The sequence below is a fragment of the Drosophila simulans genome, chromosome 4 (assembly GCF_016746395.2).
Source record: "Drosophila simulans strain w501 chromosome 4, Prin_Dsim_3.1, whole genome shotgun sequence".
Lineage (NCBI taxonomy): Eukaryota > Metazoa > Arthropoda > Insecta > Diptera > Drosophilidae > Drosophila > Drosophila simulans.
In genome coordinates this window covers 167609-183056 of record NC_052524.2, presented here as the reverse complement: position 1 = coordinate 183056, position 15448 = coordinate 167609, and the positions used below count along the sequence as shown (strand labels likewise).

Below are 15448 nucleotides of genomic sequence, written 5' to 3'. Positions count from 1 at the left end.
ATTAATATTAAGGGTACAATTGTTACCGACTGAGACTATGCTGTCATATAAATTTTATCCATATTGTTTGTGATACCGACGAAACTTTACATTATCCAATTTAGTTTTCAAATGCATTTAATTTTGCTCTATGTGCCATAATTCGGAAATAAAACCATCCAATTTGTTTGTGCTAGCAGAAGAAGTACTAACTAAATATTGATCTAAAAGGTACACATTATTTTAGCGTTCCAGGATGATAGGTCTTGCATGATAATCCACACGATTGGCCTGAATTAAAACATATGCTGCAGGGTATGTATCATAGTTTTAACACTGCGTTGATGTTGCGTCGATGATGAAGGATTCGGCGTCAAATTAGTTTGGGCAGCTTGTAGAGTTGGTGCCTTAGAGATAGGTTCTGTTAGCCTCGAATTAGGAAGGTGGTCGAAGGGCCCAATAAGGCCCTCTTTGCCGGTGATAAAAGAACTTCTGTAATTTTTAGAAAATATGTGTATTCTGTGTGCGTTATGTGGGCGTTAAGCAGCCTCTATTATATGCGTTGTGGTCACCGCCACAGATTCCGCACTTTTTCTACCCGTTACTCATAAAGGAAAAGGGTAAACTAGATTTGTTGAAAAGTATGTAACAGGAAGAAGGAAGCTTTGCCGACCATATAAATTATATAAGTTATGGCAGTTGACAATAACCTTGGAATAACTCCCTGCACTCTTTATCTTCCGATCTTATCAAAAATTAAAGCTTTGACTTGCTTCTCAGTTAGATCTATTAAATAAAAGTTTTTGATTCGAATATTAGCTCCGTTCCGCTGACGAAATTCGACTGACTGGTCAGCGTTTCGGCGGCTCGTAGCTTGTAAGCTCAGCGGCTGCGTCTTTGTGTCTAGAATCTGTATGCCTAATCTCAATCTGCTTTTATAGTTCCTGATAGTTCATATATAGTTTTATATGGTCGGAAGTACTTTCTTTCTTTTAGATGTTACATACTTTTCAATGAATCTAGTATTCCCTTTTACTCTACGAGCAACGGGTATAAAAAATAAAAGGCATAAAGGGATTTGTGTAGCACCTACCGTGTAGTTACATACTTCATAAAAAAATCAAATCGGTTTTCAAATTCATAATATTTGTATAGGAATTATAGAAAAAACGGTAACAATTCCATTTTGTTCTTCGTACCCGTTTATTTTTATTTCACTTATAAGGATTTTAATTTTCTGATTATGGTAACAATTGGTATGCACAACTTATTATTCATACAATTAGCTTTAAAATTAAAATTATCGAAAGGAATATTTATTCCATTCCTTCCTATTTAGCGTATTTCTGTAGAGTTTTTGCTTAAATCACAATCATCGACAAATTCAACGTGTGTGAACGGAAAATGACCATTTTTTCCATTTAATTCTCCCTCCCATTGTCCATTAATGTTTGTTTTAGTGACTTTAATAATATCACCTATTTCCAATTTTAATGCAGTCTTATCGTATGCGTTCGGGACCCTTGACTGTTTTACGCGGGCGTATGCAGGTAGTTTTCGCTTCGATAAATTAAAATGTAAGACATTATTTTTTTAAAAATACTTTTTTGCTACACTTACATTTAAATCTGTTCTTTTAAGAGTACTTTCAAATACATTGCTAGATCCCGAAATGGAAGGTTCGTTTTTGTCGATAGCATCTTCATCCATATAATCGTCATACTAAAAAGAACAAATTTAAAAATGATTCGTCACTTTTCAAAAATCAATGCCTTTAACTAACTTATTTATCAAAGGTCGATCGCAATTTTGCCTTCTCTACTTGAGCGGACGAATATATTGAAGGCTGAAGGCAATGGAGCTAGACCATTGTCAGTTTTATCATTGCAAATGGTTTTTGTATGCTTAATAATGTATTGAGATTGTAATCAGACTTTAAAGAATCTAATATCCGACACCGCAACAATGGTTTTACCGAGTTCACAAATAATAGCCCCGTGAAAATAGCTTTCAATTGTAGTGTTTTAACATAATAGCTTTATAAGAAAACAAACAAATTAAAAACGGGAAACCCGTTACAAAAAGGGATATAAAATCCGAGGATTTGCTTTTACGCACCTGTTGTATATAAGGAACCGGTATTTGCCCAATTTTCCCCGAGGAGTTACGCGCAGTCCACCATTGATCCTCGTCTTTTCGAACTATTGTTAAAACTTCACCTCTTTGAAAAGGTAAATCATCTTGATCCTTTGATAAATAAGAAAATTAAATTACTTACAAAAATTAATAAATGTGTAAATGCTCACGCTGCCAACGAAATCGAACTTTCCTATTACTTTTTCCACCCTTCTACACGCAGGCCGTTTTAAAGGGGTTGTATCCAAATAATGAAGAGTGTAAAAAGTTAAGAGTTTTGGTAGATTGTCAAAAGACTGATCCCCAATGCGGTAAACGATTTGATCCTGTTGTTGAACTTTGTTAATGATGTAGTTGCTAACTTTTGTATCTTCTCTAAATAATAAAAATCTTTATAAGTAAACAATTATTTTATAACAGGCGCAAAATCCTTAAAAACTAATCAAAAATTCGTTTCAAGTAAAGATATGAAAATCTATTTTTTTTTCTAATGTATAAACATTTTATATAAATAAAGAACTTTTAAAATCAAAAAGAATATTCTGAGACGTTAATTCATCTAGTTCTTCAATAAATGCCACATGGCGAGACATACAGTAGAAATTAGGTTCATTTAATTCGCAATTGTTTTCGTTTACATCGTTAAATTCTTCAATTTATTTACCCCGTCAATACATGGCGCACATATTACATACATACGAAATTACAATGGCTATGAGATATCATCATTGACATTTTATCATCGGCCTTAAAGGTACATTCCACACTAAATTAAAGAAATACAAAATTAAAGACAGAATGTCAAACAAAAAAAAAAGAGAGAACCCTATAGTCGAGTTACCCGTCAGCTAGTGGAAGTGCGAAAGAGAAATTTCAAAAATTTTCTGGGTAAGAAAGTGTGACAGTTTTTGTCGGTTTAGGGCGTTAGATCTTAACTTTTCTATCTTTTATAGTTTCTGAGATTTCGGCGTCCATACGGACGGTATATACATATACTTTATCGGAAATGCTTTCTTTTACCTGTTACATACTTTTTAATAAATCAGTATACCTTGTTTTTGACAAAAAAAAAAGTTAAGCTTTCCGTCACTTTATGAAGCGCCTGTTTTTTAAGCACATATTTTAACTTAACACCCAAAATTGATAAAAAATTTTACATTTCTCTTTCATGTTACTTTTATCTCTCGGGTCTATTAAAAAAAATATATCCTTTTTTATTGTAAGAAATTTGTTTATATTTGAAAATTACAAATAAATATTTTATGTATATATATAACACGTATACATGCTTGCAATGGAAACACAGGAATTTCTATATAAACCTTCATGGTAAACTGCGATTAGGAAAGGCAGACATTAATTATTTCTCAATTTTACAGTTTAACAATTTTAAGTTTAATTTTTAAAATAAGAATAAGCTAACAGAAATCAAACGATGAGTACGCAATAAAAGTCTTAATGTATTAATTTTGTTTACTTACCTTACACAAAGTACATAATCCCCTGCTATCGAGTTACTATCACGGACCAAAAATACTCCCCGCTCCCGTTCGTTCATCAAAACTTCGGTAGCATCCTGTCTAGACATGGGACCAAAGTACCAGCTATTAAGAACACATTTGGATGTTAAAAAATTGATAGTCTTTGGTTCAATATTGATCTTAAATTACCTGTTCCTATCAGAAACGTCAAATGTATCCATTTCCGTTTAAGGTTTATCTTACACAAAGTACAACAAATTCCGTGCAGATTAAATAAATAGAAATTATGTGATATAATTGCCAATATCGCATACAGCCGATTATATACCAGAATTCTTTAGTAATTTCATTTTCGAATTTTTGCCCTTAAAACATTTGCCTTTTATATGTGTATCTAGCTGGGCCAAACTTTGGAAACACTATCGATAATGTTAGATCGACAATTTCCAGTTAGATGTTTTATGTCAATATTTTACCGTTGAACTGTAATGCGGCAGTTGCACAGACCACATCCGATTGAATTGAAATCCTTCGAGCAACTGCACAAAACATTTTCTTTAAAAATTTTCTTGAAAGGGTGGGATTTTGGGTGTTTACCATGTCCTTCCGTCAGTTGCGTCGTGATTGTATTTTCATTAATATAGTCGTTGTGCAGCTGGTCGACCGACAAAAATCAAAACAATAATGGGAAGAATAATACTAAAAAATGTTTTACTATGGAATTGCATTTCAGTTTAAACTTTTAGGATTATATGTTGGCACACAACATTCTATTGATTCAAGAATGGCAAAAAATAAAAATTAAGATATGTTAAGAACCATACAGAATATACCACAATTGTTTATTGATATGTATTTTAAACTATTCAAAAATATACATCAAGGACCGGTGCGTCAATAAAGTAATTATGTAGTATGTTTTAAAAAAAAATACTATTTTAAAATAAACCTAGTAACATAAATCACAAAATTTTAAGTCGAAGCATAAAATTTTATTTAGCCACGCATTTTGTTTTTTTAGCTGTAACACCTTCATTAAAAATAATGTTATTTTATCTCATGGCATTGATCTAACTCTCAGAATGTAGATATATGCGTGTTAATATTAAAATATATGACTAATGCGTATTAGTGCGTATACCCTGTAAGGGAAAACATCACATTATATGGAGTACGGGACAAGATATAAGCATGTATATCGTTGTTGCCGATTATTGATCGAATTAATATCCACCATTTTGTAGTTGTGTGTTTCATTTAGTGAAAAGTCGAGACGTCACAATAAACTGGATTGTTTTTGTCAATAATAATAGTAAAATAAATGTGTTAATAGGGGAAACTTTTGTGTTAATACCAATGGCAAATATAAACTGATATTAAATGCAATTGTATAACCTAATATATAAACATATTTTGCTTATGTGTAGACATCTGAATACATGTACGTATTCTATTTCATCTGTAGTGGAAAAGCGAATATCTTGCTTTGCACTAGTACACTAATGCTTATTATCTTAAATATTGGTATTGAAAAAGTAATGTTTAAAGTGGTTATATTTTATACTACATCGTGTGTGTATATGGCTACACATAATCGGTCGAATATATAAATTTAGCTAGAATGGATTCAAACTATATTTGTGGAATTTTTACTAGTGTAAATTTGATATGCCCTGTTTTCCATTTATTTTGGAGATATTGATTGATTATAGTTTCGTTTTAAAGCATAGATTTCTGAGGCTTTCTCGAGTATTTCCTATTCAAACTATATGAGATTTGCGAGGGCATATTTTTAAATGTTTGGATACCCAAAATTGTTTTAAGCGGAAATAAAACCAATTGTATTTGTACAGATATATTGATTAATTTTAAACTAAATAACCTTTTTTTATTATTTTTCATCTTTCTATTAATTAATTGCGATATCTTGGAATGAAGACAATAGGCATGTGCCACCTTTTGATCTATTTATAAATGAATATTTAATTAAATGGAAGACGGGTATTTTCACAAACCGAACGCCTTCGTGATCAGATCTCTTTATTAGACATATCTCTAGTTATTTATATATTAATAGCCCTGAAGGTGCATTTCCGCCTTATCAGCGATATATCACTAACTAGTATTCATCACAAGTGATAATTCTCACTTGGTTTTATCAAAAAAAAGTTTAATTTTTATACGCTTCTTACAGCCTTTGCACTGGTTATCATATAGCATTTCCATTAACCCTTCAGGGCTGTATCATCAATTACCACTATCATTATTATGAAATTTTAGTCCTGTGGAGTTTGGCGCTGCCTTTTTAAAGCTCTTTCTAGATTTGTTAAAAGCACTTACCGCTTTTTTAAATACTGACACTAAGTAAGAAAAACCCTCACTGTTCAATTCCTTCGCCTCGGTCCCTTTTGCCTGAACTTTTGAGATCTTATCGAGATCTTAGGAACTATAAAATCTAGAATGTTGAGATAAAGCATGCAAATTTAAGAGAAATAGACGCAAAGCGAGTTTGTTTCCTGATGTTGCCACGCCCAAAGTTGTTACGCCTTTAACTTTGAAAAATGCTTTGCTTATTTTTAACTTTATTATATGTCTTGTTAGGCCAAATATTTTTTGACACAACCACATCCTATCCAAAACGGCCGCGTCCACAATATCGGAAAATATTTTAATATTATTATTAGTTTGGCCAATTTGCAGCGGTATAAAAAACAGCCCCAGTTTTAAAATTTGTTTGTAATCTTTTTTTTTTTTTTTTTTTTTTTTCTTTTTTTTTTTTTGCATAGACAACTTTCGGAAAGGGGAAAGGTAGAGTTGAGTGCTTGTTTTATGCGACCCCTGGAAGTGAAATTGCCTAGTTTTAGAACAACTTTATTTATTGATTAAAAATTTACAAATATAGAAGGAACCTCTTTCATATAAACTATTTCTGTATATTATATTTTTTATTCTGTGTTTCTTGTATGTTTCTTTGTTCAGTATTACAAGCCGAGGCGATCTGGCTATGTCGGTGTGTCATTCCATTGCGTGTTTATAAACCGGAGATGTAAAAGCTGAAAACTAAGCATGTTGATTTTTGTGATTTAAAAAGTCACTGCAAAATTATGATTGTTAAAAACTACAATTGTAATAAATAACATATATATATAAATATAAAACCTGACAACCTATAACATATTTAAATTTAATTAGGTTGTCACAAAATGCAACGGTTTTATTGGGTGTGAGAAACGGCTTCCACGATACAGCAAAAGGCCTAGTGGACTTAGCAATCGATACAGTCACCCACTCACATTATAAAATACGATATCATGCCTGAAACGTACCGTTGCTTACGAATCAATGTGAAAAAAAAGAGTTTTTCCACAACAGGTAAGGATATACTAATATTTAACTGTGCCCACAACATTTAAAGAATTTTACCTTTTTTAGGCAGCAAAAATGATTATAACAAGGAAATTAGTAAAAATTTAAAGAACAATAGTATTGAAATAACAAAGCCCAATACATGCGCTATATCAGTATTAAAAAACGATGTGAGCGCACCAGCTGCTATACTAATTTGTGCTCATAAAACGTTCACTGAATGTAATTGCAAAATCAGCAGGTTAAAGCCTAGATATTTGGGCTCCATTTTTATCTCTATCTTGTCCCGTAAAATGAATTCACGTCAACGTTATGTCAATTTTTTATTTATACTATTAATTGCAATTCACCATATTTCCTTGTCGAAATCATTATTATTGGAGGAAGGAAATTCAACGGGCAACAACAGAACCATTTCACAAGAAAAGTTTAATGGAAATCATAACTTCAGCAACAGCACTGGAATCAATATGATTTCCGGGACATCATCTATAGTGCAAAAGGATTATTTGGAAAAATTAAATAATTTTGAGCGTAGTGTTGCAGCTGTTCTCATAAAAGTAGCATATGGTACAACCTCAACAACCAAACGAAGCATACCAGACACAAGTTATTCATTAGGTCTAACTACTGTTGCAACACCATTTTTAACCACGCAGAGGTAAGTCGTTGAAAAATCTCTTAAACCAAAGACACTAGAATAACAAGATGCGTAACGCCATACAAATTTTTGGCATGCGATTTTTTGGCCGTGGCTCTAGAGGTGGCTCCAGGCTCTCTCGAGTTTTTGTTCGAGAGAGAAAGAGCGGAGAGCGCTACAGCAAACAGCTCTTTTCTACGCATACAGTGATAGCAGACAACTGTATGTGTGCACACGTATGCTCATGCATTGTAAATTTGACAAAATATGCCCTTCACCTTAGAAGTTCGTTGACTTTAAATCTATATTATTTTTTATCAATTGGCACCATGCGAAAAATTCTTGTTTTGCATTGCCTCAACGTTATTATTATTTAAATAAAGCTTAGAAATAGTAATAGCCGAATCTATGTACATCACAAAATAAATTTCGAAAATGGCTTTATATTATTATATTTGTCATTAGAGTATTCATCTTGCGACGTGAGAAAAAATAATAAGGCAATGATTGTTGAGTGCTTGTGTCCGCACTTCGTGCCTCCAGATATGACTTTTGCAATAAACAGTTTTAATATTTTTATTTATTTTATTAATTTTTATTACTTAAATTTTTAATACTTCGGGAAACTAAAGGCACCATCTGATCTTTTTATTAATATTTGTAAAATATACATTAAAGTTTTTGAAATATTTTTAAAAATAATAAAAAACAAATGTGTATACAAAAATTTATTGTTGAGCATTAGTGCACAAATTAAAGTAGTGTATATATATTACACATAATTAATTATCAACATAAATATAAATATGTAAAAGGTAGCTAATTCGAGCGGCGATCTTAACAAACGAATTTAAAAAAATTTATAATTATAATAGTCAGGCCGTGAATTTTTATTTTGTTTCATCATATTGCTACGAAATTGGCCACAACTCCAAATATGTAAATTCGTTTTTTCGATCAGAATTGATTTCGGCCCGAAAATCGTCTTCTAGCACAACACGCACACATATACGCGTTCTCGTCTCTTGTTTTTACTCACACAAGCAAGCAAGTTCTATTTTTAGATTTCTTATGCTCTCAGCGTAAGCGAGCGGAAAGAGAGCAAATTTGGCCTTCCCCAAAAAAGTGGCTGCATAGTGCAAAACAAATGTATGGCCGTTACGCATTTTGTTATTCTAGTGTCTTTGCTTAAACCCTATCACATTAATGTCTCGCTCTGATTCATAAACAACGAAAAATGTGTTGTATTTAAAGGCGTAAAAAGTCTCCATTTATAATCTGTTTATTGTTAATGTTGTTCTCGAAACTGAAGTAAAAAACAAATAAAAACGTCCTTAACGATTATTTCCTTGTCCTCCCGATTATATTATATTGTAGCGTATCGAATGAGTTTATTTAATTTTTTTATTTATTAAGCCAAGTCGAGAATCCTTTTAATTAAATAAAATTGGTAACAACCCAAAACTGCAGGATTTCTTGTTTACTTTAATACTTAATTGATTGATTGATAAGCAAATCAAATGTTGGAGAATTTCAGGCAAGTTTTTCTATCGGAGAGGCGCGTGATTTGTATACCCGTTACTCGTAGAGTAAGAGGGTATTCTAGATTCGCTTAAGATTATGCAACAGACATAAGGAAGCGTTTCCGACTGTGTAAAGTATTTATATTCCTGATCAGGATCAATAGCCGAATCGATCTAGCCATGTCCGTCTGTCCGTATGAACGTCTCGATCTCAGGAACTATAAAAGCAAGAAGGTTGAGATTTAGCATCCAGATTCTAGAGACATAGACGCAGCGTAAGTTTGTTGACCCATGTTGCCACGCCAACAAACCGCACAAAACTGCCACGCCCACACTTTTGAAAAAGTATGTTGATATTTTTTCATATTCATTTCATTTAGTCTTGTAAATTTTGAACGATTTGCAACAAAAACTTTGCCACGCGCTCTCTAACGTCCTAAAACCGCCCAAAAATGTTAAGCCCACATTTTCGAAAATTGTCTGGAAATGTTTCATAATTTTATTAGTCTTATTAATTTCTATTGATTTGCCAAACAACTAAAGCTCTTAAGCCGTCGAAAACTGCCACGCCCACACTTTTGAAAAATGTTTAAATTTTTCTTTGTTATATGTTTGTCTTGATAATTTTTATCTGTATACCAAGAACAGTGTGGTCTCGCCCATCCTTTCACCGGCAAAACGCCCAATACGGTCACAGCCACACTTTTAAACAATTTATTAAATATTTTTCTTATTTTATTCCTCAATTTCACGTTCGCATTCACACTAGCTGAGTAAGGGGGATCTGTAAAATTCTATTGACTTGCCAAAAATATTTTAGGCACCCCCACAAACCACCCAAAACTGCCCACACTTTTCAATAATGTTTTAATTTTTTTTTTTATCGGTATAACAAAAAACACTGTGGCCACGCCCCTCCTTACACATAAGAACGGTTAAGCCCATACTTTTGAACCATTTTTAAATTTTATTCTCATTTTATTCCCCAAAATCTATCAATATCCCAGAAAAATTATGTAATTTCCCGTTTGCATATTCACTCGCTGACTAACAGGTATGGTAGTCGGGGAAATCTCTTGTTTTGCATGTATATATTTTCCTATTATTGTACTGATTGACTTTATAGCGAAATCTTCTCCCGAATAGAAACAAAACTTATTGCGCCTTATTAAGACGATGTGGCAAAGAAAAAAAATCGGTTTTTGTTAACGTCCTTAATAAGTAAACAATATTTTAATACTTATAATCGTATCCTAAATGCGTATTCTGTATATATTTTCAGATATCACTCGTCACATCAACAACATGGTGTCGGTGGACGTCCGAAAAATTATGAACTAGACTTGGAGAGGGACCATGCATTGCCAACATCTGCGCCCAACGCAGACATACTAAAAAGTAATAACAATCCGACATACCCGAATCCAAATCGCCACCATTCACATGATAGAGATCGTCACAGGAACGTCGGACAGCATAGTTCGACGCCAATACCATCAAGTAAGTACGATGGAAATATTTCGAAAGATTATGTTCTTTAATGTGATATCTTTGTAGTTCCCAACCTTTTAAAAAAAATGAATGGAGCCCAACCGCCAACAATACCAATGTATCCTGGTGACATTCCATCATATTCTCCACCGTCTCGGGCCTTTTTCACACCTCCACTTCCACCAGAATACCAAAACCCATTTGCAGACAAGCCCACTCTACGTGGTACCAATAACGAGGGTTTAATTGCAGTGAATAGGCGTCCTATCCCACCGCCTAGTTTGATGCCCAGCCAAGACCGAATACCAATTCGACCACCAGACCTGGGAAGCAATAATAACGACGCCGTTCTCAATTCAATGACGGACTTAAATTACGCCCCGGCTGGCATGGATGCAAAGAATCGTCCCGAAGAAAAGTTTTCCCATGGAACAGTATCAGATACATCCGTAGTAGAACGAAAAAAAGCTTTGAACACACCAGCACGTACCAGCGGGGAGGAATATTTAAACGAAAAGGCAAGTAGCGCAAAAGGACAGGGGTCCTATGAACTGGATACCATTGGTCCAAACAAGAAACAGGAAGTTTTACCTAATATTAGACGTATTCTGGGATCAAAAAATGGTGACATACCACCGGTTTTATTGAAGCAGGTTACTCAGCGACCCATAATTACATTGCGGCAACCTCCCTCTTCACCAATTGTACTGATCGAAAAATCAACATCAAACGAGGAAATTATAGATGCTGATGCACCACCCGTGGTTAGTCCTAACATTAATCATAGCAAATACCTCCCCGGGCAGTTGGAATATTATGAGAATGCGACTGCAGGAACGACGCCATCAGCAGCTGCTGCAATAGGAGATGTATCAGCTACTTCATTTTCCTACGCCACCACAAATGCGGGTCAGCCAGGACATACAGGAAAGACAACGAACACTATTAGGGAGCTTGGTACAGGCGTAGCCGACCAGAATGCTATTGGGGCAGCTGCAGCTGCGACAGTACACACAACTTGGGCATGGGCATGGAATATTCACATCTATCTGTCAGTTGTACTTTTCACTATTTTATCTGTATATTCGCTTTACAAACTGCTCACCTATAACAAGCTTACACATTTGTTCGCACAGGCTTATTTTGTGTGTATTAATCTGATACTGATTGTGATCTGCATATTGAGAATATTTTTCCTTTGCTTTGATGCATACAATGTTCATGGTAGCTTTAATTTATTTACTTCAGAGCTCTTTCTTAATCTACCGTCCACATTTTTAACAGTTGCTTTCTCTGTTCTTATATTGTTTCTCTTCCTTAAGTCTCTAAACCACAAAAATAATAGATACTCTGCTCTGATAAGACCGCTGACTGTTGTTGTGGGTTGCGGTGTCCACGTTGTACTTTGCATTACATTGCATTATGTTGAATCTTATACCTTGAAAAATCATCACTTATATTTTCAACAACAGCAGCAACAGCAGTACTTTCGTCGGCAGCAACTTTATAACCAAGGCCAGCCTACTGCTACAATGTCTCCATCGGCAATTTTGCCACCACCGCCCCGGGTATTGACTTTAATATGTCAGATAATTTATATTTTTATATGCCTGAGCCTAGGGCTGCTATATCTTTACATATACCGCATTTTAAAACGCATTCTTCGCAGCAAATCTCAAAACTACATACATGGCTATCAAAATTTGTCTTACGCCATTCACATTACGATTGCCACAGCTCTATTGTTTGTACTATTGGCAGCCCTTCAGATATTCGGTGCTATATATATTTCATGTCGTCATACAAGTATTGTCGATGTCGACTGGCTGCAATGGGGATATCAGTTCTCTCTGCGTCTGATAGAGATAGCTATAATTACTTTAATGTCCTGGGTAGCTGGACTAAAGACAAGTGTCGGGCACGATTCTTTGAGTGCCGTTGCAGGCGATGTTCGCATGATTGGTTCTGGTATGGGTGCATATGGCCAAGATGGTGGTACACCTAACAATGCAATCAGAGAAAAACATGTTGGAAACGGCACAGGCACCCATAACTCAAATGTGACAAATTTTTTTCTTCCATGCACATCAAGCTCTAGTCAGGAGCATTTTGAAACTGACTACCCAGCTGTTTGCAATGCAAATACGAATCTTCATACATACACAATGCGGACAGGAAAACTTATTTATGATGACAGTTACGCCCTGAATTCGATGGGACCAACAACCGCTACAACTTCAAGCGGTCGTCCTTGTGAATATCAACTACAGGAGCCTATGTACCAAAGGCCATATGATACGGGGTCGATTGGAAGTACTTTAAATCAACAACATCAATTAAATCAAATGCGTTTTCAAGAGCATCCGACATATATGAGTACGGACTACATGACAGATTCAGGACCAGATCATTACGAAAATCCAAATTTCAGTTTGCACAGTACTGCAATTGCAACAACTGAACAAAAGCGAAGAGATATTTACGATCAAAATGGAGTTTCATTTAACTCAAATTCTGGGGCTTTGCAGCAGCAAGTAGAATTGTTGGAAAACAATTGTTATTCTGAACCACTAGAGCAGGAAAACAAGAGATATGAATTTAACATCTTTGAGCGACCTGTGTTCAAAGAAAAATCAGTTCACAATGTTCAGCCAAACAGTGAGTGTATTCAAGACCGACAAAAAATAACAAATGGGCGCGAAAAAAAGTTTAACGGTGCACTTGAACGGCATGTCTTTGAAAGCAAGACTCATGAGCGCCGCAGTTCCAACTCAGCTAATTCGTGCTCTTCGTCAAATGGGGGAGGTGGTGGGCGATTTGCAAGTTTCAATTCATTTGAACGCGCATATTTCAACGGCGTTTGCAAAAGTGGTACTATTAGCAGCGTAGGCAATGCTGGTGCTTTAGGGCGAACCCTTGAGTCACCAGTTGCGTCTGCTGAAACTCAACGAATAGTCGCCAATGGAGCGCAGACGTTAGGAATACCAGATAAAGACAGACCTCGGTATTACCAGAGAGCAAATGGACGTCATTCGAACTTAAGGTCATTGGAGAGTGAAACTGAACTGTTTAAAAGTATGCCCATAAGGGAGAACCATCTACAGCAGTTACCTTATGGTCATAATTCCGAGGATGAAGAAGATGAAGAAGATGACACTATATCGGGAAATAATGTAGAGTGTACAAACTTGATAAATAACGATCATGGTTCTGTAATTCCTGTTGAAGATACTGCACCAAATTCTATATCTATGAATGCAAAAACATCATCACTTGTCGGAGCAGCGGCAACTAAAAATTCAAACTATCGCGCACAATTACATATGCCAAATAATGGAAAGCATAGGTCGGAGTTATGCACGACTTCATCGGCTTCCGTGGCGTCTGCATCTTCAAATTCATGCACGACATCCAGTGCTTCTGATAGTATGCTTGTGGCAGACCAAGGCTTTCTACGATTTCGGTCCATAGACGATCCCAATTCTGTTCAAAACGGAAGTAATTTAGATTCCGAAAGGACTGCCGTTTCATCCCTTCGTCTTAAAAGTTGCAGTGCGACTGTAAATGGCATCGATTGCTAAGATTTTTAATTCCGAGACTCATAGCTTTGCATGTCATAACGATAACTATCTTGTTTTATAACTCACTATCAATCAAACGCGATTTTGATTGTCCTTTTATGTCAATAAGTAGTAAAATAGACACTTTCAACTATCTTCAAACTTGTGATATATAAATATATAACAAAACTAGCGAAAAGCAAAATTAAATCTATATATGCGTATTTTCAGTATACCTATCATTCAATATATAATTATCTAATGCTTACTCTAAAAAATATATATTTATTTAAAATTTTATTTTAAAAAAGTTTTAATGCGTAACTCCATATTTGATTTTCGCATTGCATTTTGGTTGAAATCCATTTCATAAAACAATTAATGCATTCACAAGTGTATATTAGTTCATTACGTCTCCAGCCATTTATTATTTACCTAGTAAATATGTATATATTAATTAAATAATGAATAAATATGATCACAGTATTTCTCAATGAAAACATATTTATAATGTAGCATACTGATTAAATTTATTATATAAAAGTATCCGTTAATATTAATGCAGGATACGAAATTGAATTAATTTTTAATTATGATCTTAAAATATTTTGTACAATCATTTCAAAAGAATTTTGCAAAGTTGTTTGTAAAAAATAATTTATTTTGTTCGCATATGTATGGAAAAAAAGACAAAACATATAATTTTGTCAGTGAAAAGTTCATAAAAGAAATAATTGCTTTCATGTAAAATAAGTATTTCTTATTTATTTATCGGCTTATAAAAACTAAAAGATTTTCTTAAGAATACAAAAATCTAAATTCGTTTAATATAAGTAAAAAGCCTGTTACAATTAAACGTTAATTACATAGTACTGATTAGTTAAGGCTATTGCATTTTCTATTGTTAAAATCTTCAAAAATATACGGATCCTTATAAATAATTATAATAAGGTATTCATTTGTAAGAATATAATTTTACTTTTTCTAGGCAGCATCGTCAAACTGTCGTATTAGGAAGCCATACATAAATTATTAATATTAAAGATGCACTGTACATACTTTTACATCTATATGGAATATTAATTTCTCTGAATAATAAAATGATAAGTATTTACAAAGAATATTTCTGAATTATAATTATTCATAAACTTTGTACACATTAAAAAAGAAGCAACATGTATGCATGTTCTTGAATGTAATTACCTTAAATAAGCTAGCCAAGAAAAAATAAATATTAAATACAGCATTTACATATCTTTACTCATTATTTAG

The 15448-nt window shown here is 33.9% G+C and overlaps 2 protein-coding genes across 10 annotated transcripts; one reads left to right on the top strand and one right to left on the bottom strand.

Annotated features, from left to right (window-relative positions):
* Nucleotides 1-1158: 1158 nt before the first annotated feature.
* Nucleotides 1159-4213, bottom strand: LOC6740647 (adapter molecule Crk). Of its 7 annotated transcripts, XM_039296140.2 has the most exons (8): nucleotides 4194-4213; nucleotides 4073-4135; nucleotides 3786-3791; nucleotides 3597-3719; nucleotides 2286-2505; nucleotides 2098-2226; nucleotides 1600-1701; nucleotides 1159-1539 (listed from the first exon to the last, which is right to left on the bottom strand). In XM_039296140.2, the coding sequence occupies exons 4-8, from the start codon at nucleotides 3701-3703 to the stop codon at nucleotides 1315-1317; spliced, it is 783 nt and encodes a 260-aa protein (XP_039152074.1). In that variant the 5' UTR covers nucleotides 3704-3719; nucleotides 3786-3791; nucleotides 4073-4135; nucleotides 4194-4213; the 3' UTR covers nucleotides 1159-1314. The 7 variants fall into 7 exon arrangements, 6 of the variants coding, with proteins under 6 accessions (XP_039152074.1, XP_016037220.1, XP_016037223.1 ...); XM_016171216.3 differs by lacking the exons at nucleotides 4073-4135; nucleotides 4194-4213 and having other exon boundaries at nucleotides 3786-4049; XM_016171219.3 differs by lacking the exons at nucleotides 4073-4135; nucleotides 4194-4213 and having other exon boundaries at nucleotides 2286-2441; nucleotides 3602-3719; nucleotides 3786-4049.
* Nucleotides 4214-4785: 572 nt separating this feature from the next.
* Nucleotides 4786-15297, top strand: LOC6740394. 3 transcript variants are annotated; one of them, XM_016178278.3, is made up of 6 exons: nucleotides 4786-5037; nucleotides 6576-6722; nucleotides 6789-6968; nucleotides 7029-7623; nucleotides 10408-10625; nucleotides 10683-15297. In XM_016178278.3, exons 3-6 carry the CDS (start codon nucleotides 6908-6910, stop codon nucleotides 14195-14197), a joined length of 4389 nt encoding a protein of 1462 aa, XP_016037216.1. In that variant the 5' UTR covers nucleotides 4786-5037; nucleotides 6576-6722; nucleotides 6789-6907; the 3' UTR covers nucleotides 14198-15297. The 3 variants fall into 3 exon arrangements, with proteins under 3 accessions (XP_016037216.1, XP_016037217.1, XP_039152053.1); XM_016178279.3 differs by lacking the exon at nucleotides 6576-6722; XM_039296119.2 differs by lacking the exons at nucleotides 4786-5037; nucleotides 6576-6722 and having other exon boundaries at nucleotides 6741-6968.
* The last annotated feature ends 151 nt before the right edge of the window (nucleotides 15298-15448 follow it).